The sequence below is a fragment of the Nannospalax galili genome, unplaced genomic scaffold, assembly GCF_000622305.1.
Source record: "Nannospalax galili isolate Female #2095 unplaced genomic scaffold, S.galili_v1.0 scaffold186, whole genome shotgun sequence".
Taxonomy (NCBI): domain Eukaryota; kingdom Metazoa; phylum Chordata; class Mammalia; order Rodentia; family Spalacidae; genus Nannospalax; species Nannospalax galili.
The window spans coordinates 10,188,620-10,214,909 of NW_008358774.1; the positions used below are offsets into that span (position 1 = coordinate 10,188,620).

At 40.0% G+C, this 26,290-nt stretch overlaps 1 protein-coding gene across 14 annotated transcripts in view; it reads right to left on the reverse strand.

Moving 5' to 3' along the window:
• Akap7 (A-kinase anchoring protein 7) overlaps positions 1-26,290 on the reverse strand; it is a 154,138-nt gene that overhangs the window by 63,143 nt on the left and 64,705 nt on the right. For 11 of the 14 annotated variants that reach the window (XR_003847621.1, XR_003847620.1, XR_003847622.1 and 8 more), the window contains exon 7: positions 3,202-3,349. Coding sequence is in view for 11 of the 14 variants with exons in the window: in XM_029558141.1 (XP_029414001.1) it covers positions 3,202-3,349 (148 nt within the window). In the remaining 3 variants the exon portion in view is untranslated. Of the gene's footprint in view, positions 1-2,305; positions 2,651-3,201; positions 3,350-26,290 lie in introns of those variants that run through there. The other 3 variants (XM_029558143.1, XM_017795355.2, XM_008822123.3) reach the window with 3 other exon arrangements.

The following is a 26,290-nucleotide window of genomic DNA, read 5'->3' on the forward strand; positions in this document are numbered from 1 at the left end:
GACTCTCTCAATAAGCAGGGATTTGTGGATGGAAATGATCCACTGACAATTCACTCAGAACTCTCCTTAGGGTTTCAGCCCATACAGTCTGAGTCTGGTATTCTGTTCATGTAACATCACTGAACAGAATGAATAAACTTCACCTAATCCCTGATTTACAGTTGGTCAACTTCCAGTTTTTCAAATTAACAATGGATTAAAAGCAACACACATTCAATAGAAACTGTACTTTAAATTTTGAATTTTGGTCCCTTTCTGGGCTAGTAATATGCAGTATGAGACTGTCCCAAGATGCTAGCCAGAGGGGCAGCTACCAGCCAGCCACATATCATAAAGGCAAGCAACAGACACTCTACACACAAAGCACTGTGTTGACAGTGCCATTTGGATACATGTATTCAATACATTATGTGAGATGCTCAAAATTTTATTAGTAGGCTTTGTGAACTGACTGTGGTAATCCCAGCACATGGGAGACAGAAGTAGGAAGAGCAGAAGTTCTGGATCATCCTTGGCTACTTAGTGACTTCTTAGACTCTTGTACTCCCTAAAGCGGGGTGGGGTGGTGGAAGGGTAGCTCAACCTGTAAAGTACTTACTGAGCAAGCATGAGGACCTGAGTTCAGTCACCAAGCCTACATAAAAAGCCAGGTGGTCTGAGGGGCTCGCTGGTCAGCCAGCTAAGCCTGCTCAGTGAGTTCCAGACCACTGAGAAACCTCATCTATTTTAGAAAAGAAAAAGGTGGACAATTCCCAAGGAACAACACCCAAGGTTGTCCTCTGGCCTCATGCACACACAGATGCACATGCAACTACCACACATGTACCTGAAAATACATGAGCGTGCACACACACACACACACACACACACACACACACACACACACACAGTTTCAGTTAGGTGTTTTTACCCAAACATAAGCCAGGCTAAGCTATAAAGTTTGGTAGATTAGGTATTTAAATACTTTTTCTACTTAAAATATTTTCAACTTACCATGAGTTTATCAGAACACAATTCCATCACAAAATGAGGAAGGTCTGTATGACTTTATTAGATTCATTTTATCCCTCATCTACTCAGTTCTCTTCAAGACATATTCACTGCCCAGCATGTTTAATCCTATCTCTGCCCACTCACCAACTAGCTCACAGACACACGTGCCTAGCAACCTCATACTCCATGGCTTCATCAGCTATTGATATTGCGCTGGATAGCTTTAGTGTCAACTTGACACACCTGGGTTGAGGGAGCCTCAAATGGGAAATTGCCTTCATTGGACTGGCCTGTGGCCATGTCCATGGGGCATCTTCTTGATTATTGAGTGACGTGGGAGGGCCCGGCCTCCTGTGGGTGGTGCCACCCCTGGCAGGTGGGCCTGTGTTGCATAAGAAAGTGGGCTGAGCAGGGGCCAGGGGAGCAAGCCAGTAAGCAGTGTTCCTCCATGGCCTGTGCCTCCAGGTTCCTGCTCTGAGTTCCTGCCTTGGGCTCCCTGATGAACTGTGACCTGGGAGATGTAAGATAAATAAACCCCTTCCCTCCCCAAGTTGGTAGTGGTCAGAATGTTTTGTCACAGCAATGAAGAAACAAACTAGGACAGATACTATTGATTCAGTAAGGTGTTTCCTGTATGCCCTGGCAAAGCCCACACCGTTACAGACAAAATCTATCCCCTTTTCCTCCTCCATCTCCATTTCTCAGATGTAGTCCTAGCTGCCCAATGATTCTTTATCATTTTTAAAGACTGTATCTCATACTTGGGACTAGAGAGATGGCTCAGTGGTTAAAACAGAGGACCTAAGTTTGAATCCTAGCACCCACATGGCGGCTAACAACCAACTCCAGTTCCAAGGGAATCCGATGCCCTCTTCTGACCTCCACAGGCACTGCATGACACAGGTACACTTACATACATGGAGGAAATACACTCATACACCTAAAATAAAAATAAATATTTTTTAAAGACTGTCATATATTTCTTGAAATCTCATGATACCCAAGAGAAGAGTAAATACACTGTACGAATTCATTAAATTAATGTTAAATAATTATTGTTAAGCAAAAAAAAAAAAAAAAAAAAAAAAAAAGGTATGGTGGTGTGCACCTTTAATCCCAGCACTCAGGAGGCAGGTAGATCTCTGTGAGACTGAGGCCAGCCTAGTCTACATAGCTCATTTCAAGCTAGCCAGGGCTACAGGGAGACCCTGTTTCAAAAAACAAAAACCCCCTAAGATTATTCTGTTTCCACCTCTGCTCTGAGGATCTATCTGTAATGAGGATTTAGAAATAAAATCTTGAGTGCCTCTTGAACATTTTTTAAATGCTTTAATAACTTCAGTATAAAGATTCTTTCAGGATGTATGTATATCCAGTACAGGTTGTTGTTTTTTTTTCATGGTGACGTGAGAGAAATTATCTTGGCTGAAAGTCTTGAAATATTTACATACAGATATTTATTTTCCTTGAGGACTTTCAAAGTATCAATCAGGTTGTCTTGAAGTTCAGGGTTACAGAACAGGGTCTCATCGGAAACAATGCATCTGCGTGATGACAGGGCAGGCTCCTGTGAAACACATCTGCCTTCCAGTGGTGGGAACAGCTTGTCTGGTTAAGGGATTTTCCTTCCATGTGCACTTTCTGCCTGGGAACGAAACTGGCGTCGATTTCATCACTCACTACTGACAGCATTTACACCTGAGTACAGAGCCATCTATGTATGAATCTTTGCTTCCTCTCCAAATATGTTTTCCTTATGGAAGAAACTGAAGTCTTCGGTTTTACAGGCTACCTACACGCTTACACTCTCTTCCAAGCTGGGTCACTACTAAGCCTACTTAAAAGCAGCAAACGTGGAAACGCCCGATGAGGCTGGAGTGGTCATGTGATCTTTCCTGAAGAAAGTGTTTTCTTCGTGTTAATGGAATAAAATTAAATTGAAATGAATTCTAAGTCAATACTCAAGCCCTCATTATAATTATGTGTAAAGCGGCACAGAAGTTTAGAATTGGAAGGAGTAAAATCCTGACCAACAAATATAAAAATGAAATGTGCTACAAACATTTCAAACCACTGCAAAAACATAATATTTAGAAAAATTTGCCATGATGTAAAATCCACAAGTAGCCAAAAAATATCTATTTTCAAAAGCAATGCTCAAGAAGTAAAAAAATAAAGATACTGAATAATTTTTTCAGGGGCACTCACCAATCACAAGTGAAGACTCACAGTGATAATAACCATCACTTCGTTTTTTCTTCAGCATGGAGCAAAGATCTATGCGGTATAATATTTCTTCTCCAAATCTGTGGTTGATAAACTGTTCATACAATTCAGGCTCTATTTTTTTCACTCCCTTAAAATGACAAAACAAAATCACATCAATCAATCATTTCACCCAGGCAGTCGTTCATATTTATATTGCGCTCTTAGAACCTGCTATTACATTTTGGGATTCACGACTGCCTCCTGGCACTTGAAAACAGATGCCACAGGATTGTTATCAAGCTGTTCTTTAAAGTCTCCCTGCCTAAGATGGGCTGTGGTTTAAGTGCTGATTTAAATGTGGCAGCATTTGGAACCTCGTTTATTCAGAACTAATAAAGCATGTGATGTTGAATTTCGATATATCAAGGATAGAGTAATTATTTAGCACAACAATGGATAAATGGGTGAATGCTTTTTAAAGTGATGTAGATCTTAACATTTTACAACCTGTAAAAAGACTTAATAAGACAAACACATTTTAAACACCTTATATAAAAATAACCTGAAAAACAAAGTTGTCTTGAATTGGAAGGCAAGAGGCTCCACATCCTCTCCACCGTCTCTCATTTCCAATGACCTTTTTTAGCAGGAACAGCTGAATGCTGAAGACCTATAGTGAGATGCTCTTGGACTTCAGAGGCTTCTCAAATCACAGGAAATAATATCTCCACCTCCCCTACTCTAAACAATGCCTTGAGAGTTCAGCCTCAGTGTCCCAAGACATAGTCTACGAGATGAAGGTAATCACAGGACATGCTTTTGCTTTTCAGTGATAAAAATATGTAGGAACTTTAAATAAGAATACAAAATGATGTGATTTTTCTTATTTCATTTTTCTTATGCAAATAAAAATGTTCTTTTTTTCTTTTCTATATTCCTAGGAATATGGTTTTGACCTTGGTACTATTTAATAACCAGCTCCATTCTTTCAATAAGTAGGTCATGTCAATAAATAATGTACAGATGTGCAAAATGTTTTTATCTCTGTGGTGCTTCACTGTATGAACTATCATAAGTTATTCATCCAACTCTAGACCACTGGATATTTAGGTTGTTTTTAATTTTCAATGTCATAGTAAAATATGCTTCTGTTCTATGTTCACACTGGCCTCCTGATCTTAACTGTTCCTCTCAGTCTTTCTCACCTCAGTTACAGAATTCTATCCCACCTGCACACGCTGAAAGCTTTGGGATCATCCTTGATTTCCCTCCTCTCTCAACCCCACACCCAAACAGCCTTGGGTCAATCCTCAAAATATATGTGGTTCTCACCAGTCTGTTGCCACCTTTGGGCAACCTCCATTTCTGTCTTTCACCTGCTTTATCACAATGACCTTCTGACCATTGTCCTATCACTACCTCTTTCAACAGCCAAAGTAATCATATAAAACCATGAATGTTCACTCCTCTACTAAAAACTTACCAAAGGGTCCTCACATCATTCAAATAATGAGCCCAAGTCCACATAACAGCCTACAAGGTGCTGCCGGATCCCTCCTGCACTTCTGGACCAGATTTCTGAAACCCTCTTCGCTTCTACCTCCCTGACCTCCTCAAACACCCTAGGCACAAGTGCATATCTGCATCTCTGTGCTGCTGGCAACCTGTTGCATCATGCCTGTAGGATGATCCTTCCTGAACAATCCTCACTGGTCAGATATGTCTCCTTTTCTTCTCTGCTCAAGTACCACTTTCTTAATAGACCTTGTTAACCCCATATATTTTGCACTCCTCCTCAAGACATACTCCCATATCTCATCTTCTCTTCTCTCTTTACCATCTTCTAACACCCCATGTAACTTACTTTTTAGTAAACTTCTTCTTTGTTAGAAAATAATAGAATACATGTAAAGTAGAAAGAGGGAGTATTTGTGGGGAGGAAGCCATTGTGGAGGGAGGGGAATAGTAAGAAAAAAGTCTAATGATATATGTGTATGAAAATGCCATAATAGGAACTGCAGAGATAGCTCAGCAGTTAAGAGCACTTGCTGTTCTTGCAGAGGACCCAGGTTCAGTTCCCAGCACCCACAAAGTGGCTAACAACCATTTGTAATTCCAGTCCCAGGGGATCCAATGCCCTTTCTGGTCTCTGGGGCAATATACACACATCATGGTGCACTTAGACACATACAGGCAAAATACTCATACACATAAAAAATGCAAATAAATTTAGACCAGGTATGGTGGAGCACACCTTTAACCCCAGCACTTAGGAGGCAGAAGCAAGTGATTCTCTGTGATTTTGAGGCCAGCGTGGTCTACATATTGAGTTCCAGGTCAGCCAGGGCTACATAGTGAGACTCTGTCTTGGGAGGGAAGGGGAGGGGAGGGGAGGGGGAAAGGGGAAGGGAAGGAGAGGGGAGGGGAGGTGGCTAACAACAGTCCATAACTCCAGTTCCAGCTGACCTCCATGGGCATTTCACAACACAGGTGCACTTACACACATACAGGCAATATACTCATACACATAAAAAAATAAATAAATAAAATTAAAAGTTCAGGAGCTGGAAAGATGGCTCAGTGATTAGGCATGCTAGCTGCTCTTTAGAGGACCTGGGCTCAGTTCTCAGCACCCACATGGCAGCTAACAATCATCCATAACTCCAGTTCCAGGGGACCCAATGCCCTCTTCTGGCTCCATGGGCACTGCACACATTGGTGCATTTACATACATGCACGCAAAAAACTCATACAGAACAAAATATAAAAAGGACCCCAAAAGCAGGATAGGTGAGGACTGAAGTTATTATCTCCTGTTTAAAATAACATCTTTATGTATGAAATTCTCAATAAATTACTTATTTAAAACAATAACATCTTTAATAATAAAGAATATATAGAAATAGATAAGAATCTGTTTGATCTCATATATATTAGAACACTGGGATAATCTTTTCTAGAGAATTTTATTAGGCAATCTATTACTTTCCAATAAATGCTATCTTAATTCATCTCACCATCCAGCTCTAGTAAGTGATATTTATCTTTCATAATGAAAGGACCAGTGTGTGCTAGATAGCAAGACCCTGTCTCAAAAACAAAATTTAATAGTAAACAAATGAAGAAAAGTCATTCTTCTAAGGGAATAAGTGAACATATCAAAATCAGGTATCACTTAGGGTAAGGCCATAAAAAGGTCCTATGTTCTTAAGCAATCTATAGGATTGCTCTCAGAGGCACCAGCCCTCAAGGTTATATTTTCAAGTTGAAATAATTGGGTGGTGGCATTATATTCAAGTTCAAGATCTTCAACTTACTCTCAACTTCAGTTCTCAGCACCCACATGGCAGCTAACAATCATCCATAACTCCAGTTCCAGGGGACCCAATGCCCTCTTCTGGCTCCATGAACACTGCATGCACTGGTGCACTTACATACATGCATGCAAAAAACTCATACAGAACAAAATATAAATAAATAAATAATTTTAAGGCATGAGGCCTTAAAAAGGCCCCCGAAAGAAGCTATACCCTTTCCAAGGTACCCTACTGTTTAAAGACAGGAGATGGTAATAACATGTTAAGAGAGCTTAAAGAAAACGCAAGTTGTTAAAGCCAAGAAAACAGGATCTATAAAATCTGAGAATTGGGATTATTTCAAATGTAGAGAAACTATACAAAAGAGTCTCTCAGACACCATGCAAAGAATACTGCACACTTTGTATTTTGAGTGTGCTGGATGACAGTCTAATACTTGATAGTCTAATATTTCATTTAAAGGCTATTTTCCCCTGGAAATTAACAGAGATAGTGTATATTTTAAGGATTTCAAGTAAATAATTGTATTCAATATAAATGACATACTGTACTATAACACTGAAAGAAAAAATGGAAATTTTTTTAAATTTTTTAAATTTTATGTGTATAAGTGTTATGACTGCATGTATGTAAGTGCACCCATGTTATGCAGTGCCCACAGAGGCCAGAAGAAGGCATCAGATCCCCTGGAACTGTAGTTATGGATGGTTGTTAGCCACCATGTGGGTGCTGAGATCTGAACTTGGGTCTTTTGCAACCAGTGCTCTTAACCACTGAGCCACCTCTCCATCTCCAAAATTGGAATTTAAATATAAGATATTAGACTTTGAGCCCCGTACAGTAGCATACGGCTTTAATTCCAGTGCTTGAGAGGCAGAGGCAGGTAGATCTTTGTGAGATCAAGGCCAGCCTGATCTATGAGGCAAATTCCAGGCTAGCTGGGAGGCCACAGTGAGACTCTTTCAAAAAATTGCCTTTAATTCCAGCTCTTGAGAGGTAGGGGCAGGTAGATCTCTGTGAGATCAAAGCCAGCCTTGTCTATGAAGCAAATTACAGGCCAGTTGGGGCTACAGTGAGACTCTGTTTTGAAAATTGGCAGTTAAACACAGGATGTTAAACTTTAAAATAATTAATTAGTGGAAATAAATATCAACATTTTCAAAAAAAGAGACTGCCTTAATTATTAGAAATGACTCAAGGTTTGCTTCCCTTTAGCCTACTTTCAGGAACAGTGAGGCATTTCATTTTTGATTATTACTTAGCACCCAAACAGCTTGCTCTTCAAAAAAATGTCATGGAGCCTGGAGAGTATATTTAGAGTCATCTGGTGGCTGAATCTGATAAAGAATGGAAATTATTAACTTGGGAAGCACTCACAGCATCATTTACATCAGCTAAATGATATGCATAATTTAATGTGCCAAAGGGTGTTCAGACTTATATTACTATGCATTCAGCTCTACTTTTACTGCAGATAGACCATGAAATATAAAAATTTATATTAGCTTACAACCTGTGACAGTTATTGTGTTCAGAAAAATGAAACACTAATTTTATTATGAAGGTTGAGAATTGTTTATAACATAACTTCTCACTGTTACTTGTTATAATGATCATAACTTCCATAAAGAGTCTGCAAACCTAACAAAGAAAGTATTTGTCCTACTGACAATAAGCTTAACCTTCAGGATCACTGCTATATTTTCCAATACATGTTTCCTGTAATAAGGACTTAAAATCAAAGTTTAAAATGTAAATTGAAGCCGGGTGTGGTGGCACACACCTTTAATCCCAGCACTAGGGAGGCAGAGGCAAGTGGATCTCTGTCAGTTTGAGTCCAGCTTGGTCTACATAGTGAGTTCCAAGACAGCTGGGGCTACAGGTAGACTCTATCTCAAAAAGATCAAAATATAAAAAATAAATAAAATAAAATATAAAATAAAATAATAAAATAAAATGTAAATCAAGAGCCAAACCAAACTAGCTTGACCTTTTGGACATCAGCTGATTAAAACACAGTGGTAATATTCTGTATGTCTTTCACAAGTGGAAGAAGGCTAAATTTCTTGAGTGGTACATAAAAAATAAAATAAAAATAAGAGCCAGGTGTCGTGGCACACGCCTTTAATCCCAGCACTCAGGAGGCAGAGCCAGGCAGATTTCTGTGAGTTCAAGGTCAGTCTGGTCTATATGGTAAGTTCCAGGCCAGTCAGGGATGCATAGCAAGACCCTGTCTCAAAAAATAAAACCAAAAGAAAATTAAAATTAGTTTTATTGATCATTGTCCCTAATGAAAACTTACATACTGGTACTCGAAGTTATAAAAACAATCTGTGTGTGTGTGTGTGGCCATGTGAAGAAAATATCAGTTTAAAATTCCCCATTATCCTTTCATCTCTTTGTATAACTACCTTTTCTGCTCTTTGCACTTGTTTGACTGCATCTGCCCCCAGGGAACACTTAATTACACCTGGTCAGCTACCAAGTTTCCCTCAGCTTCTCTCAGTCAGAACAACTGAAGCCCTCCTTTCTTGAACAGGCACAGGTCCACCCAGGTTTGCTTATGAGGGGCATGAAAAGACAGGCTTCACCAGCCCCAGTCGAGTCAGCTCAAGAGCCCAGCAAGCAGTACCCTGGATGAGAATGGCTGGCAGACTTTTCTAGGCCAGGCTATATGGTCCAGATCCTCCACTGAACATATCCATTTCCTGCTTGGCTAAGGCCCTGACCCCCTGCCTAGTGCCTGTCAATAAATTTACAGATGGAAAAATAAGGAGTGATGAAAAACATAAAAGATGAGGCTACTTTATTTTGGATCAATCTGCAAACAATGGTGTCTTCTCTCGTCTAGCAACAATAGAAAATAGCATTTCCTATTAATGGGCAGAATGCAAAGAAAAAAATTAACCTATAAGATGAGTACTGCTATTGTCCCCAGATAAGGAAACTAAATCACAGAGAATTATGTCACTGATGGAGCCACACAGATAGTAAAAGATAAAGCTGATGCTGGAGGTCGAGGGAAGAATGCAGAAAAACTGAAGGAACAGAATGATAATATCCAAGCTCCCCACTATTTACTTAAAATATTAAAACTCTAAGAATGCTAATTATTATAGAGAACTGTATGCACTATCATTTTTCTCAAGCCAATGTCAAAATTAGTTTGGGCACCTCAAGCATTCTAAAATACTTGCCTTTAATATGCTGCCTTGATATTACAAGATCAAGTGATAACTATGCACAAAGTAAATGACTTTCATTTACTATGAAAACAGAGATTAAAAAGAATTCCTAGGGCTGGAAGGATGGTTCATCAGTTAAAGAGAGATTGCTGCTCCTCCAGAGTTTCCAGAACCCACATCAGGCAACTCACAACTATATTATGCCAACTCTAAAGGATACTGAGACACTCTCTTCTGGCCTTTGTGGGCACGCGTGTGCGTGCACGCGCGCGCGCGCCCGCACACACACACACACACACGCACAGCATTCACTAACACACAATACACATAAATAAAAATAATAAAATAATCTTTTAAAAAGAACTCATAGATGCTAAACATAGAAAAATGATCCAAATAATCCAGCCTATTAAAAGAACTTTCTTACTGTACATGTCCAAATAAGTAAAATGCTGGCAGAGATTACCTGAATTCCAGAACAGCTGCTTGAGTGTATAATAGTTCTCAGTTCTTCATTTTAAGCTAAAATACCTACATAGCTCACCATGAGCTTTTTCAAGTATGCCTTCTCTATAATCCCTCTATTTATAAACGTGTTTCCAGCACTCCTGCCTTGTTTAATCTTGAGGCTTTAAGGAAAGAACAGAACCTCTTTACCCTAGCATTTTATTGATATCTAACACTTACAATATTACAACTTCAGCAAGTAACAAGCAGAAATGCAGTTGCTAGAGCTACAGGGTTTTTTGATCAACTGCTGACACCTCCCTCGACCTATTCTAACACTTTGAGAGTAACGCAGTGCTCCTTGGTGGCATCAAGTGGTGAGAAAATCAGTCACTGAGGGAAGCTCACATAACCCCTAATAGCAGAAGCCACTTCACAAAAACCCAAAATAAAAATACAGCATCACTTCCTAGTCCTAGCTTCTTTCCACGAGTTGCTGGCATCAAACCAAAGAAAGGTGCTTGAGTTTAGCACACAAACTGAGCTACAGACCTGGTCATACTAACCACAAAAAAAACAGGTCACTGGGGTACAAGCTCTTGGGGTTGCAGGTCCAATACCATAAATGATGGAACATGGATGTACATTATTACTACACAGCCTGTTTTCATACATGCTCCTTCTTTGTCCACTTAAGCCAACCTGAATTCCTCCTTCAGAAAGCCTCTCAAGTCTATCAGCAGAGGCTATATGCTACTGGGTCAGACAACTGTTGATTATCTTTGCAGGTAACTTGTTAAAATAAGAAACAAACTGGGGCACTATAACTGAGGCATTCAGGAGCACCTCCTGTAGAAGCACCAGCTCAGCTGGACTCTCCACTCCCCTGGATCAAACTCTAGTTGTGTTGTTGGCCCAGAGCAGTCTTGTGGTCACCTGATAAGCTACAACCTCCTCCCTGCTTCCACATCAATTTTCCTAGGGTTCTGCTCTTTGTTACATGTTCTCCTGAATTAACCAACTTAATCTTTTATTTCTAAACACCAAAGATAAAAATATCCCACTTCAAAAGTTCTCAGCATGGATGGTCCATAGATTACAACGTAGTCTAATGTTTACCTCTTTCAATGCAATAACTTCTAATCAGCACTTTTCAGCATTCAGTAATTGAAGCCAGGCGGCCATCAGAATAAAAAGATGCTCAAGACCTGAACAGGTGGATGATGCTGTCCTACAGCAGATCTTTTAGAAATAAGACCATACAAAAATCCTAACACACCAATTTTACCTTGTCTTGTGACACTGGCCTACATATTGCAACATATCTATATGGTGGTAAAATGCATTTTGAATTTACAGATCAGACGTTCAAAGCACAGAATCATTTATCCAAATTAGATTATCTATAGCTTCAAACCTAACCATAGTTTCACATACAATCCAAATAAGAGGTGAACACCTAGAGAGTACAGAAAGTTCTGCACATTGGCAAAATAATTTAAATATATCTAGAGCCTTGTGGTTGTAAACAAGAAAGACCTAGAGCATTTTTGAGGCTCAACCTGCCCCTGTGCACCCTGTGCTTTCTCTGCTCCCCACCTTATAAGCTAACCAGTTTCCAGATTCCCATCATCATTTCCTCCTTGCTGCCCTCCCCCTCACTGTCTTCACCAGCATTATTCTCAACAGAACACGTGACTTCACCTAATTCATCCTCCTAACAGCCCATTCCCTTCATGCTTCTTAAGACACAAGCCCCTACTTGAGGGAGGAAAGGTTCTGACACCTAGCACTTCAAGATCTGGGTGATGGAACTGATGGCACGGATATTTACAGTGACTGTCCTAGGGACTGAAAATGGAACAAGCAGAAGAGTGTTCCATGGATTGAGAGTTTCATTTACTTAGTTGGAAATATTCCATGAATATCATATAAGACAAAGGGAAGTTTGGTATGGGGAAACAAAGTAGTTAGATATGGAACTGTCATTAAACTTATGGCCCAGGAATCAGGTGAAGTTCATAAACCAATGTTCTCTCTAGGTCAAACAAGAAATATATCCAAAGATATTCATTTCAATATAACACATATTGCTGTGCAAAATAACTTTATTTACAGCATGCATTTGTAAGCTCAAATGTTTCATTATTAGTTTTCCCCTATTTACTCTGAAGACTGAATTACAGGGATGACAAATATTTCTAACATATTCAGGATCAGTGTATTCTGAAAATTAGATTACATATTATTTTAAATACAGTAAAAGGCTGAGCATGGTATCTTATACATTTTGTCTCAGGCTTACGAGGCAGAGGAAAGCAGATCTCTGTGAGTTTGAAGTCAGCCTGGTCTAGATAGGGAGCTCCATGTCAGCCAGGACTACAGAGTGAGAGTTTGTCTCCAAACAAATAAACAAGTACAGTAAAGCTGGGGGCAGTGGTGCACACTTTTAATCCCAGTACTTCAGGAAGCAGAGGCAAGGGGATCCCTGTGAGTTCAAGGTCAGCCTGGTCTACATAGAAAGTTCCAGGCCAGCTAAGGCTACATAGTGAGACCCTGAGTCAAAAACAAAAACAAGGGGCTGGAGAGATGTCTCAGCAGTTTAGAGCACTGGCTGCTCTTGTAAAGAACTGGGTTCAGTTCCCAGCACCCACATGGCAGCTAACAACTCTCTGTAACTCTAGTTCCAGGGGAATCCAACGCCTCTTCTGACCTCCACAGGCATTACATGACACAGGTGCACTTATATGCATATATTCATACATATAAAATAATAAAATATTTTTAAAAACAAAACTACAGTAATTTTTTTTACCGTATGTAACCAGGACCCATCAATAATTTCCACACTTCATTTTTCATTTAATGATTTTAAAAATTAAGGTCTTCCCCAAAATTTTTACAAACACCCCAAGAATAATAAAATAAGCAATGCGCTTAACAGGAAAAGAAAAACATTATAAGTGGAAGGGATTGGTACCACTGGATATTAGAGTTGAAGTTTTATAACTGTCTATAGCTAGCCTGTGCCACCATGTGTGCTTATGAGCATGGCCCCAGAAAAACTAGATGAGCAAGCTTGACCCATCTCGCCCATGTCCTCCTCATCCGCACATTATACTGGCAGGCACTTTCCAGTCAAGATGTTTGTGGTAAACAGCGCCTCTTAAGAACTGGGTTTGATTTCATCATCAATTCAGATTCTTTGCAGGTGGCCATTCCCAAACTCTAACTTAATTCCGTTTACCGTTTCCTGAATGTCAGATCATGAACAGTGAGGTGGAGGGTAGAATTCAGGAGGACCAAGTCATGAAAGATGGAAGGGCACTGAATAGAGTGTTAGACAGACCACTAGGGGGAGTCGACAGAACAGTCTCCCAAGCAGGAGCAGATCAGGTTCCCCAACAGCGCTGGAGAGCCTCCCTGTTACTACTGTCAGAGAAAGGCTCTGCTCTAAATGAAGCTGTACAACCAACTATCATAATCAAATTCAGCTGGAAGGAATACAGTACAAGCGGTTCATGCTCTGGCCAGCAGCTTGAGAATTATGTAAAGATACAGCCTGGCTTAGGCTTTTCAGATGCTGTCACAGATTTTACCAACTGTTAAAATGTTACAAATGTAGGACAGAAGTGCTATAAAGGAAGAAAAGAGAAAAACTGGGTGGGGTTTAACTGGGGAGAGGGAGGGAGGGTAATATAGAGTTAGAGGGAAGAAGGAGGGGTAAATAACTTAAAGGTGTTTGAAGAAAGCCATAGGATGCATATAATATATATGTGTCTATGTATACAGAGACAAATAGCTTAAATGGAATTATGTTACCTCCCGGGGTCCATAGACTATCTAACAAAGACCTCAGTGTCAAGCAAAGGATACCTCCCTTAGAGTTGTTGGTCAGGGATTTCAAGAGACTCCCAAGGCAAATACAAGCTATTGCCATTGCCCTTGGTTGTCTCCCAGAACTTGAAGGTAAGACCCTATTGCTGAAGACACCACACACTTCGGACATAGGACTTGGAGGAATGAAGCTAGAACTGAACTGGAAGCCTCCTCTTGAAGGACTACCTCTCATAGATTCAGAAGGTGCTAAGCAAGCTGCCAAAGGAGAAAAGTATCAATATAGTCCTACCCAGATGTTTTAAGCTTGCAAATCACAACAATGACTGGCCCAGAAGGATATCCTCAGTGGTGCAATAGCAGCACTTATATGTTGGGGATGAACAACAGCAGTCTAATGGGACTTAAGACCCGTTCAATATGAGGGAATTCATGCCTGGTACTGTAAACCTATGCAAATACCCACGGCTGGAGAGGTCATAGACCCAAGAGAAGAAACTACAACTATCATTTTTCCTAAATCAATATAGCTTCTAACTATATTCTCAACACTTACCTTACAGCTACAGATAAGTGTAGCTCTCACTCTTTTATCAAAGAGCCAATTAGTACATCTACAACACAACTCCTCTACCTCAGGAAACATCACAAAAACCAGGGCAGAAAGCTTGTAAGAGCCAGAGGACAAGATGGCAGCTGCAAAATAGCATCTTCTGGACACAGCAGGGAAGCTGCACTCAACATTATGGTTGCCTAAACAAGACCTGCACAATGACCGCACTCAGTCAGCATGTCAATGGAAATGGGGCTATTTCACAAGGCCCCACCCCTAGATGAAGAACTACAGGCAGTCGGCAGCTGCTGAGGGAGGGAGAATCAGTTTTCTCTGGGGACAAGACCTCTGCTAAGTTATCCAATCCAACTGGTCAGCCCTACACACATGTACATATGAGCAATACTAAATGGACTCACTCGATAGGTTTTGTGTGTGTGTGTGTGTGTGTGTACTTAATAATAATTAGATTGGGAGAGCAGGAAAGGAGAGGGATGAGAGAGCATGGTGGAAATGATAAAAAATACAGCGTACTCATGTATGAAATTCTCAAAAAAATTAAAAATTTATTTAAGTAAATATAAATTAAATTATAATTTCCCAAAGAAAAAGTATAGTTTCTAAAAAAAAAAAAAAAAAAAAAAAAAAGGTTGCCATCAGGTTGGTTTAAAGGGTACTTTCTATAGGAACAAAACTAGAACTCCTGAAGCTAATGTTGGCTAGCCCCTAATGTGATGTGAGAAATGTGGCTTGGAGAAAAAAAGTCAATGAGGTGCTGTTTCTGTTTCATTTTTTCTTTTTATTTTAGTAACCAACTGAAAACAAACTGAACAATTTAATACTTGAAATAATGAGTATTCTATTTTATGTGTCCAAGCTTGTGTGTATGTGCACGTGTGTATGCACATGCAGGTATGTAAATGTGGAAGCCAGAGGTTCAAATCAGGTGCCTTCCTCAGATGCTCTCAATCTTTTTTATTAAGATAGCTCCACTGAACCTGGAGCTCACAGATTTGCTAGGCTGGCTGGCTGGCAAGCTCCACAGATCTTCCTGCCTCTACCTCCCCAGGGCTGAGCTTATAGAGGTGCCATGCCAGGCCTTTTCACATGGATACTGGAGATCCAACTCATAGCTTCAGGCTTGCAAAAGAAGCACTGTTCTGAGAGCCATCTCAACAGACCCTATTATTCTATTTCTAAGGTATGTCTTTTAGTAATAAGACGCTAATGAATCATGACAGTATATCAGTTCATAGTTAGAAAGGGGAGTAAGATTCCAACATAAGCTAGCTATGCTTTTGTATTTCATTCTTAGTTTCTGTTCATATCTAAATGAGGCTCTCAAGAAAAACAGTGTTGCTGCCTTTCACTGTGGGGTAATTATAATTAATAATTAATAACAGCTGGTTTGCCAATGAACTTGGTCGATAACGCCAGTGATAAAATCGTATTGCCACACCAGTAACTTCTGCTGGTTTGCTTGCATGTGACTATGATTAGTTTTCTGGCCATATATCCTCTTTTGTTCCTACCCAGCATCAATCCACCATGGAGGCCTGCCAGCTTCCTCCAAGACCAGAACGGTTCATTTTATTTCTTATCCTTAATTAGGAATATGAAAGTAATTACCAGCCTAAACAGATTCCAAAATGTCTGAAAATGGCTTTCTGAGTAAAAAGTGTTTCCCATCACTCATGGTAATGTTTGAGACAGAACATTTATATTTAATATAAAGAAAACATACGCACTTTTAATTAGGCTTGATTACTTTTTAACTTTTTTTTTTGTCTTTTTGAGACAGGGTCTCCCTGTAGTCCCTTATTTATTTGTTTAACATGCATGGATGTTCTGCCTTCATGTTTGTAAGTGCACCCATGTCATGCCATGCTGCAATGGCCAGAAGAGGGCATCGGGTCCCCTGGAACTGGAGTTATGGATGGTTAGCCACCACATGGGTGCTGGGATTCAAACCCAGGTCTTGTGCAAGAGCAGTCGGTGCTCTTAATCACTGAGCCATCTCTCCAGTCCCTTGACTACTTTTATTATTGCACTGTTAATACAAATTATAAAATTCTGGTTTTTTAAAATCAAATTTAAGTCAGAATTTTGTCTGTGAGTTCCAAAACTAATGAGTAAAACTGTTTAGACAAACTGTATTTTTAATAAATAAAAAAGTATCAGTTAAACCTAACCTACTAAGATCAGTATTTCCACTCAGAATAAGGGGGTGACCTACCTTAAATTTACACTGTGACTGACACTACTCCTCGGGATGTTTAGGTTTGGAGCTTTTTGCCATTAAGATAAGAGTTCCTACAGTGCCACACTAGTAATGCTTGATTCATGTACAGATGATCCTGAGTTGCAGTACAGGCTGGAGACACACAATGGAGAAGAGGTGACGGTTGAAAAGATGAATTCTGAGGGACTTGAGGCAGGGAAGGGATGTCCAGGCACATTTAGCTTTTACCAAAAACATTGAGGGCATCATCAGGAATCTGGCCTGGCAAAAGGATACTGTTAGTAAACATGAGCTGGGTTTGCCACTGGGAATAGCACTGACTGATATTTTGGGATGGGCTGCAAACTCAGTATTAGAGAAAGCCAGGCTAGCCAACTACCTACCACATACTCTCCCTGCTTATTGCCTTTTACTTTTCTCTCTCAGGACCCAGTCAGTGAGCTTCTCCAGCACATGATCACTATGGGTACAAGGTAGGGCACTCTGCTAGTCTATGATATTTGAACTCAGATTTCCAGGAAAGCTCTCAGCTTGATAAGCTCACACTAGCAGGAAAGATCGAAAACTAAGCATGGGCAAAGACTGACTGAATCATGCAAAATCTGGAAGAATTACTCTTTTGGACATTAATTTCTTCCCCAGCGCTGTCTAAACCCATCATACGACCTATCCACCCTTTGCATCAGGAGGTCCCTGTAGGACTCCATGAAAACAGTGCTGGCTTCTGGAGTTAATGACAACTAACTTTCTCCTAAAATGCAGATTTACACTAACTTCCACCCTCAATTACTACAGTACTTCTACTTTTGATTCCCCCCTCCCCAACTGCATAAGGTTCCCCTGGAGCTTGCTGGCTTGTCAGTCTAGCCTAATTGGTTAGTTCCAGACCAATGAGAGACCCTGCCTCAAAGCAAGTGGACAGTGTTCTAAACATGACACCCAGGTTGTCCTCACACATGCACATACATGTGGTACACACACACAAGCATGCATGTATACATGGGCACATACACATATATAAACACATGCATAATTTTTTCTTAACTCCTAAACCATGTCCCAACAAACACTATAAAATGCTATAAGATGATCAACGAAAACAGGGCTTACCCTTCAAACACATTTGGGAAATGATGCTGAGGAAGAATATATAATTACTCAAAACAGTCCCTGCCTCCCTACAAGAAGATTATCTACCCTGCTGTGAAACTCCCAAAGGATGGGGAGATCTCCTTTGGCCAATAAAATGTGACCAAAGATCATGTTTACACTTAGCAGGAGTTTTAAGAGTCAGAGTATGGTTTGCCAACTCTTTTCCTTCTTCCAGAAGACAGCAGTGTCTCAGCCTGAGGGGCTCAGCTAAGGTGCTGAGTGAAGACAGAATGGACCAGAGCCACAGAGACCATGAGCTCAGACAAATTAACCTGTTCTAAATACGTGACATTCACAATGCCCCACTGAATCTCCAGATCCTAAGAATCAGGCTGATTTTATTTAACATACCATTGCTGGCATCATTCTATCCTTGAAGCCCTGAGACCTTTTAAGAGAGAAAAATTCATAAAATACTAATGAAAACCTAGCTTTGAGTCTCCATTCTACTCTGAGGATTTAATATTAGGTTAATTGTGTCACTGTTCTTAAAATCAGGGCCAACAAGGAATCACTTGTAATCCTGGTATTAATTAGTCAATTCCTAGAATTCTTTGTTAAAATAATTTAGCTTTCAGTTTCTGTGGTGATTAAGTTATTCAGTATTGTGTAAAACAGTGATTTCCAGGCTGTGTCATGCCTAGGGTGACTCCATTCACAAGCAGCATTTGGCTCCACTGACTATACATCTCATGGTGCATGGAGACACCAGCACTTGCTCAGCATTACCCATGAAGCACTCACTGATAAATGACTCAGTCCTAAAAGTAAAAGTGTCACCTACAAACTTAGCAAAGTAAACTGGGCCACATGAGCATATGGGCATGTTAAAACTGTGTCAGAAAAACCAAACTGAGAATCTATCAAACACACCAGACCCTCACTAAACTTCATAAAGAGATTTAAGGTTGAGATGTCATCTGACCACCTGGTTTGTATATATCAAGGGACTGACAGAGAACTTCCAACAGTCCACAGGCTTCAGCTTGGTCCCCGCTGCTGACAATGCAGTTCATCCCATCCATTGGAGCCTGTCCAGACCCTGTCCCGCCCCCACCCCTGCAGCTTCCACAGTCCTACACCTTATCTCTGCAGCTCAACTCAACAGTGAGACCTGGCTCTGAGCCTCCAACATCAATCTGATTGGGGTCACTAATCAAATCATTAAAATGACTCTGCATCTGTACCAGCTCTTTACCTCTGCCTCCAGTAAGACCTTTTGAACTCCTTGAACTCTGCTGGTATATTCTCTTTGACCCTTTCGTAGTCATTTCATAGCCCAGATAGATAGATGATAGATAGAGAGAGATGATGATGATGATGATAGATTAGATAGATAGATAGATAGATAGATAGATAGATAGATAGATAGATAGATAGATAGATAGATGATAGATAGATAGATAGATGATAGATAGAGATAGATGATAGATAGATAGATAGATAATAAAGAGAATTACTGTGTGATGTATAATATGTGACTTGAGATGTTAGTAATTAGAATAAGTAATTAAGTAGAATATTAGTAATTAAGGGGGATGGAGAGATGTCTCGGCAGTTAAGAACACTTAGTGCTCTTACAGAGGATCAAGGTTTAGTTCCCAGTATCCATGGGAGACCACTCACAACTTCCAGTAACTACAGCTCCAAGAGGAGCCGATGCCTCTGGCCACTGTAGGTACCTGTACTCAGGTACATAAACACACACACAGACACATATGTATACATATAACTGAAAATAAAATAAATCTTGTTAAAATATATTAGTAATTAAGACGGGAATAAAGAACCTATGCTTCTAACAGCCTGATACAAGATAAATCAGGACTACTTGACAAATTATAAGCAATGAAACATGCTCCTTCAAATTTATTACAGAGGTTTCCCCCCAAAGAGCAGTGGTTTTAGAAATGGTTTATAAACAGCCACTATTGGGCTGGAGCTGCACTCAATAGAGTACTTACCTAGCATACGCCCATACAGGCTGGCATCTGCCTATAATCCCTATGCTCAGAATTGGAAGCAAAAGCTTAGGTGTTCAAGGTCATCCTCAGCTACATAAAAGTCCAACCTGGCTACATGAGACCCTGTCATGAACACACCCACACACCACAAAATGAAGACCCCTCCCCAAAAGAGAATAGCAGTCAAATTATACCAGAGAAGCTAACAAAATCCTGAGAAAATGTGCAATTAGATAGACATATTATACAAAGATACAGAGACAGATGATGCATAGACAGACAGACAGATATACATAGGAGTCAACAATGGTGGAAGATGAAGAGAGATGGTACCAGCACGGAAGCCTGCAGAGAAGCCTTAGATTCAGCTGCCCTAGTACAAAAACTTAATTATGATTCAATATCTTGAATCCCCAGACTTTAAGGACTGGGGTTTCACCCTCCTAGCAGCCTCAGAACAGCCTTTTCATGTTCGTCCATCTGCTTTCCTTCTCAGCTTTTCATTGCCACCCCAATCTACAACAGCCCTACACCTCCCCACTTCCCTGTCATCATTACATGGTCCTCAGCCTTTGCTGTGCATACAGCAACTTCTGCACTAAAAGCAAACCAGTCTAAGTGAAAAGAGCAACTAGAACTCTCAAAGATCACTTTTTTTCTTTCCTTCCTTTTCATTCTGAAAAGCCACTACAAGAAAGTGCTATTCCTGGAGCTTTTAGGGCAAAAGCCTCTACTAGCTCTGGTAGTCCCAACAAGCTAGGCTCAGCCATCTGTCCCAGTGTGCCAATTAAAAAGTCAAGTAATGCCTAAAACTAAGGGATTTCTTCAATATGGCCGCAGCATGAAGAGGATTATATAAAGGAATCCAGTAGTGCCAAGTCCACCTTGGGGTAGGGATATATGCTTAAACAGATGAAGAATTGGGATAGGGGTAAAAGTTATATATAACTAAGCAGTCCTGGTCAAGGTTTAGTCTCTTTCATCACTGTCTCAGCTCTAGTACTGCAAGGTGGTCCTTAGGGATCAAGGGGACAAGGTGGTTATCATGAAATGCTTACTTCTACTGTCCCAGGGTGAGGGCCTGGCCATTTAGGATAAGTGCCTTTGCCCTTAAGTCCTGTGAAGCTCTGCTGTTCTGAATTCCAAGGTAACTTAGAGAAAATACTAAGAAGAATAGCTTATCTCTGTGCTTTTAGCCAAAGTAAAGGAAACAGACAGATACAAAATGAAGGCAGAGACGTCAGGCCTTCATCCTGCTTCTAGCTACCTCATGGGCCCGAGGGAGGAGTGAAAGCTTTTAAATGCCAGTTTCAGTGCCAGTTAAATAAACCAAATCATCGTTAGTTTAAGTGCTATATTGGTAAATTAGAAAAGTCATAGATCAGGGAATGTAAAAAAACTCAGAAGAAATCTACATTTAAAAACAATGGATCCAGCCAGTAGAAGATCACATTTATTTCTTGAGGAGTCCAGATGTGCAGTGAGATGCCTATTTGATTGAAACTGGTCTTCTTCTGCCCCCAAGTGTCAGCATATACTTCTAACCCAGCAAGTTTTGCCATTTAAATCATAGAAACATAAGGTTATTTGAGGAGAAAAATAAGTCTAAAAGTATTCACTATGAAAAGCAAAGAGGTATACAAGACACTGATCAACCATGCGAACGATGACAGGGAATTCACAAATAACTTGAATTTTGTTACCATTTCACAGGTGTAGTAATTTAGAAACATTGTCTGAGGCTGCATTCATTTGATTTTTTTGAAAGTTACAAATCCCAGTACTCATCAGAATAGTTCTAAAATTTCCATTCCTTTGGATATTATCTTGTGCAGCATACACACTACAATATCCTAAAACTAAGAATATGCTAAACTCACATGCATGTTGGCTAAATTTCTCCTAGTGCTAAAAAAGCATGTAATCTCCAAGAAAAGCCTTCTTTTTTTCCCCCAAACTGTCCTTAGCCTCATCTCAGTTCTCTTGATGGTAGAGGAATCTCCATTTCAGGAAATTCAAGAGGGAGTTTATTTTCAAACTTCTGATCATAATATATAGAACTTCTAACTACCATTGGTCTTCTGGGTTACTTTGTTACCTGCAAACTTGTGTCCTCCCAGAAGACAGGATTCAAAGGCTTAAGGACTTCTGCACCCCACACTGACCATCACTGAGAATCTTCACAGTGGATCTTTAGGACCACTTGCGGCCATCACCAGCCTCTGTCCAAGTCTTTGATGTTAATGAGCTATTTCACCTTCCTAAACAAAATCATTATAGCTCAGGGCTGGGGAGTTAGCTCAGTGGTTAAAAGCACTGGCTGCTCTTTCAGATGACCCATGTTCAGTTCCCAGTGTCCACATAGCAGCTGTGGAGTTCTAGAGGATCTGATGCTCCTTTCTGGCCTCTATGGGCATGGCACACATGGGTGCACTTGTAGGCAACATATATACACATAAAATAAAAATAAATCAATCATAGAGATTTTTAATGATTGTGGCTCCAATTTTCTATTTTTTTAAATTTAGCATAATAGCTTTCTGGATCATTAAAAATTGGCAATGACTAAATGAAAGGAAAAAAAAAAAACACTGTTGAGGAACAACCACCAAATTACATTGCCTACAGGCAATAATGGGTGAAGTGTCTCTCCTGTCCTAGAATTTGCCTCTGCTAGTCCACAGCACTTCTCTGCCTAGCACACCACTTTTTAAAGCAACAATTATCATATCCCAACAAGAGTGCCACCAGTATCATGGGAAGCTTCAGTACCATACCCAAAATTATTTCTAGATGTCTTTCTAGCAGGTCAAATTAAAATGTACAGGATATAGGCCAGCAAGATGGGTCCGAAGATAAAAAGGCCACTTGCTATCAATCCTAATGGCTTGAGTCAGGAATCCACAGGGTGGAAGGAGAGAAGGGGCTCCCATAAGTTGTCCTCTGACCTCCACATGTGTGCCATGACATGTGCCCACCCACACACATACATACACACACAAAATAAAGGTAATAAAAATAATTTTTAAAAATGATAATGCTTCATTGGTTTCTCACAGACACTAAAGGAGCATCCTCTAGGGTGATGAATAGCTGCAGGTTCTCTGAAGCCAGCGCTTACCATGGACCTCTAACCTGTTCATCATCACAGGTTCATCATCACATCATCTCTTACTAAACTCAGCTCACCAAGCCCATCCTTCCTCAGAATCCAGAAAAACCCAACAACCAAGACAGGAATTCTTGGCATGCCATGGGGAATTCTAAGGGATGTTAAGGTAAGCTCCATTCACTAGTCTATCAGAAAAAACACGAGCTAAAAGAACATATTGGGAAACCCATTTTTTACTTCTGAAATACGCTGAAACACATATTAAGGCATTATGCAAAGCATCCTCCCAAATTACTTTTATAGAACTTTAATTATAGCATATATCCTACATTTCATTTACTTTTTAGCATATTACAAAGTCCTTATAATTATATATTTTAATAAATTCTTAAACCATTGATATGCTTTACCACAGTTGACTTAAAAGTAAACACTCCTCTACTGTAGAAGTTATTTCTAATTTTTCTCTAGCATTGCTAATGTTTCAGTGACCATCTATACACATAAAGAACTTTTTTATATATTTATTTTATGTGTATGAGTGTTTTGCCTACATGTATGTAAGTGTATCACATGCATGCAATGCCTATGGAGGCCAGATGAGGAAGTTGGTTCCTCTGGAACTAGAGTTAAGGATGGTTGTCAGCTACTATGTGGGTGCTGGGAACCGAACCAGGGCCTCTGGAAGAACAGCAGATTCTGTTTTATTTTAAAAGTTATTTTAACTGTAATATAAAAGATAAAATACTTGTAATTCTTATTCAACATTTAAGTAGGGAAAAGAAACTATTATTTTATTTCTCTCCCTCTTTTACTTTACTATCAACTTAACACTAAAAATTAATGATTTGGCCTAGAAAGTTAATTTCAGGTTCAACTTGATTAAAGCATGCCTAGAAAGATGGTGATGGATTATTTCATTATTTTTCAGTGTATCTAATAGGGGTGTTTCCAGAGGAAATCAGCACGTGGGTCACTTCAGGTGGGAAGATCCACCCACAGTGTGGATGGGTACCATAGAGGCAACCAGGTACCCATCTTTTATGAGTTTTCAGTTATCTATGGTCAACCACAGTTTCAAAATATTGCATAGAAAATTCCAGAAATAGTTGGCCTGGTGGTGCAGACCTATAGTCTCAGCTACTTGGGAAACTAAAGGAGGAGATCATGAGTTCAAGGCCATATCCTATCTCAAAATAAAAAATAAGAGAGCTGGAGCTGGAATCCAGTGGAGTAATTCCAGAAATAGATAATGCACAGGTTTTAAACTGTGCACTGTTCTGAGTAGATGATGAAATCTTGTGCTATCCTTCCCCACCCAAATCATTCTTTTTGGCAATATATCCACACTGTATACAGGATCCTCCCATCAGCCACTTAGCAACCATCTCACTTATCAGATCAACTGTCTTGGTATCACAGTGCTCATATTCAAGTAACTCTTACTTTAACTTAATAATGACCCCAAAGTACAGAATACTGATGCTGGCATTTGAATATGCTGAAAAGAAATAGTAAAGTGCTTCTTTAAGTGAAAAAGTGTACATACATGTAGGAAAACCAGCATATGTAGCCATCATACTATCTGTGATTTGAGGCATCCACTGAGAGACCTTAGAATGACTCCCCCATGGGGAAGGGAGGGACTAGCATTTGTTCTTTATAGATTAAGGCTTCTAATCTAAATAGAATATAATTTAATTATTTCATACATTATTCAAACTGAAATTGTCTATTTAAGCACCACTCTAGGTCTAAGCAACCAGTCCCTGGCATGCAACAGATTATGATTCGTAATGAGACGCTCTACATCCATATAAATGAATTTGGGTGAACTGGCATTGGCCAGTGGGAGGGAAGAACATGAGGCTGAGAATGAGACAAATGGATTCTCAGATGCAGAGATAAGAGTATGGCCTCATTTACAGCAGTTAAACTTCCTAAGTCTCACATTCCTTTTCTGTAGGGTAAGGGAGTTAATTCTGTGAAACTGCCAAGAAATCACATAAATACAGTCTGAGATGTTGAAATATAGATCCTAAAGCATTTAAGACATTCCTTTGGTAAATGTCACTGAGCGCTCTTATCTTAAAAATTAATACTGTAAAAACAAAGCAACATTTTGAAATGGGGGTATTACCTTCACCAATGATTTGTCACTCTGTGATTAAGTGTGAAACCACTTGGAAGAAGACAATCCATTGACAGCAAAACAAGAAAGATAATGATTGAAGAAGTGAACTGTCAGTCTACAAGCTTTGCAAGTTGTTATTCCAGACTTTAAAATCAAACACTTATAAAAATCATTCTACCTAACATACTCTGGAATCATACCATATAGAGATTAGTGATTTTGTAGCACAGTTATCAAAAAAATCGCATGCAAGTTATCTTTTTTAAGTGCATTAACAATAGTTTGCTGAAAGCTCATCAGTACAGGATGGTGAATCACCCAAACCCATGTTTTAAAGAATAAAAAAGACTTTCTGAGAATAGAACATGCTAAATTTATTTTAAAAGTTCTGCTTATTAATAAGCATGACCTTCATTTATAGAGCTGTAAAGGAGTCTTAACTGCAGTAGAGGGGAATGGAAAGCAGGGAGTGCATACTAATCTGCATGCCCAGCTCAGAAATTCTGATATAAGAGGCTTTTAATTTGCATAAAAAGCCCCTGGGCTGCATTGGGAAAAATCAAGGAACGGTGCCCTTAGGACTCCAGGAGAAATGCTCATGAATCTAGAAGAAAACCAAAAGCTGCTCCAACCTCTGTAAGTGGGAGTGGCCTTAAGGCAGAAAATCCCCAAGAGCTAACGTCATTTGGTTGTCACTGCTGCTCATCCTTGGAGAGAAACACATTTTAAGAACCTCAGGTAGGGAGGGTTCCACGGATACCTTCGGGTCGGGTACACAGTACTCCTACTCCAAGCCCTCAGTAGAGGCAACTGCTGAAAGGTCAAGTTGTCTCTTGGAATCTTTAAAAGACCTACGAAAGGTAGAGTACAAAAGCTTCCCCAGGCTTGGGCTTCAATAGGCCAGTGTCAGTGAGCAGCCACGTGAATGCAGACACACAGGAAGCCATGCCAGCTGAAGGACGCCAAAACCCTCAGCAAGAAAGCAGAGCTTGGGCTTCAATAGGCCAGTGTCAGTGAGCAGCCACGTGAATGCAGACAGCACAGGAAGCCATGCCAGCTGAAGGACGCCAAAACCCTCAGCAAGAAAGCAGCACAATTGAACTCGCGCTGCCTAGAGGCTCCTCCCAAGATGAACACGTTGCAATA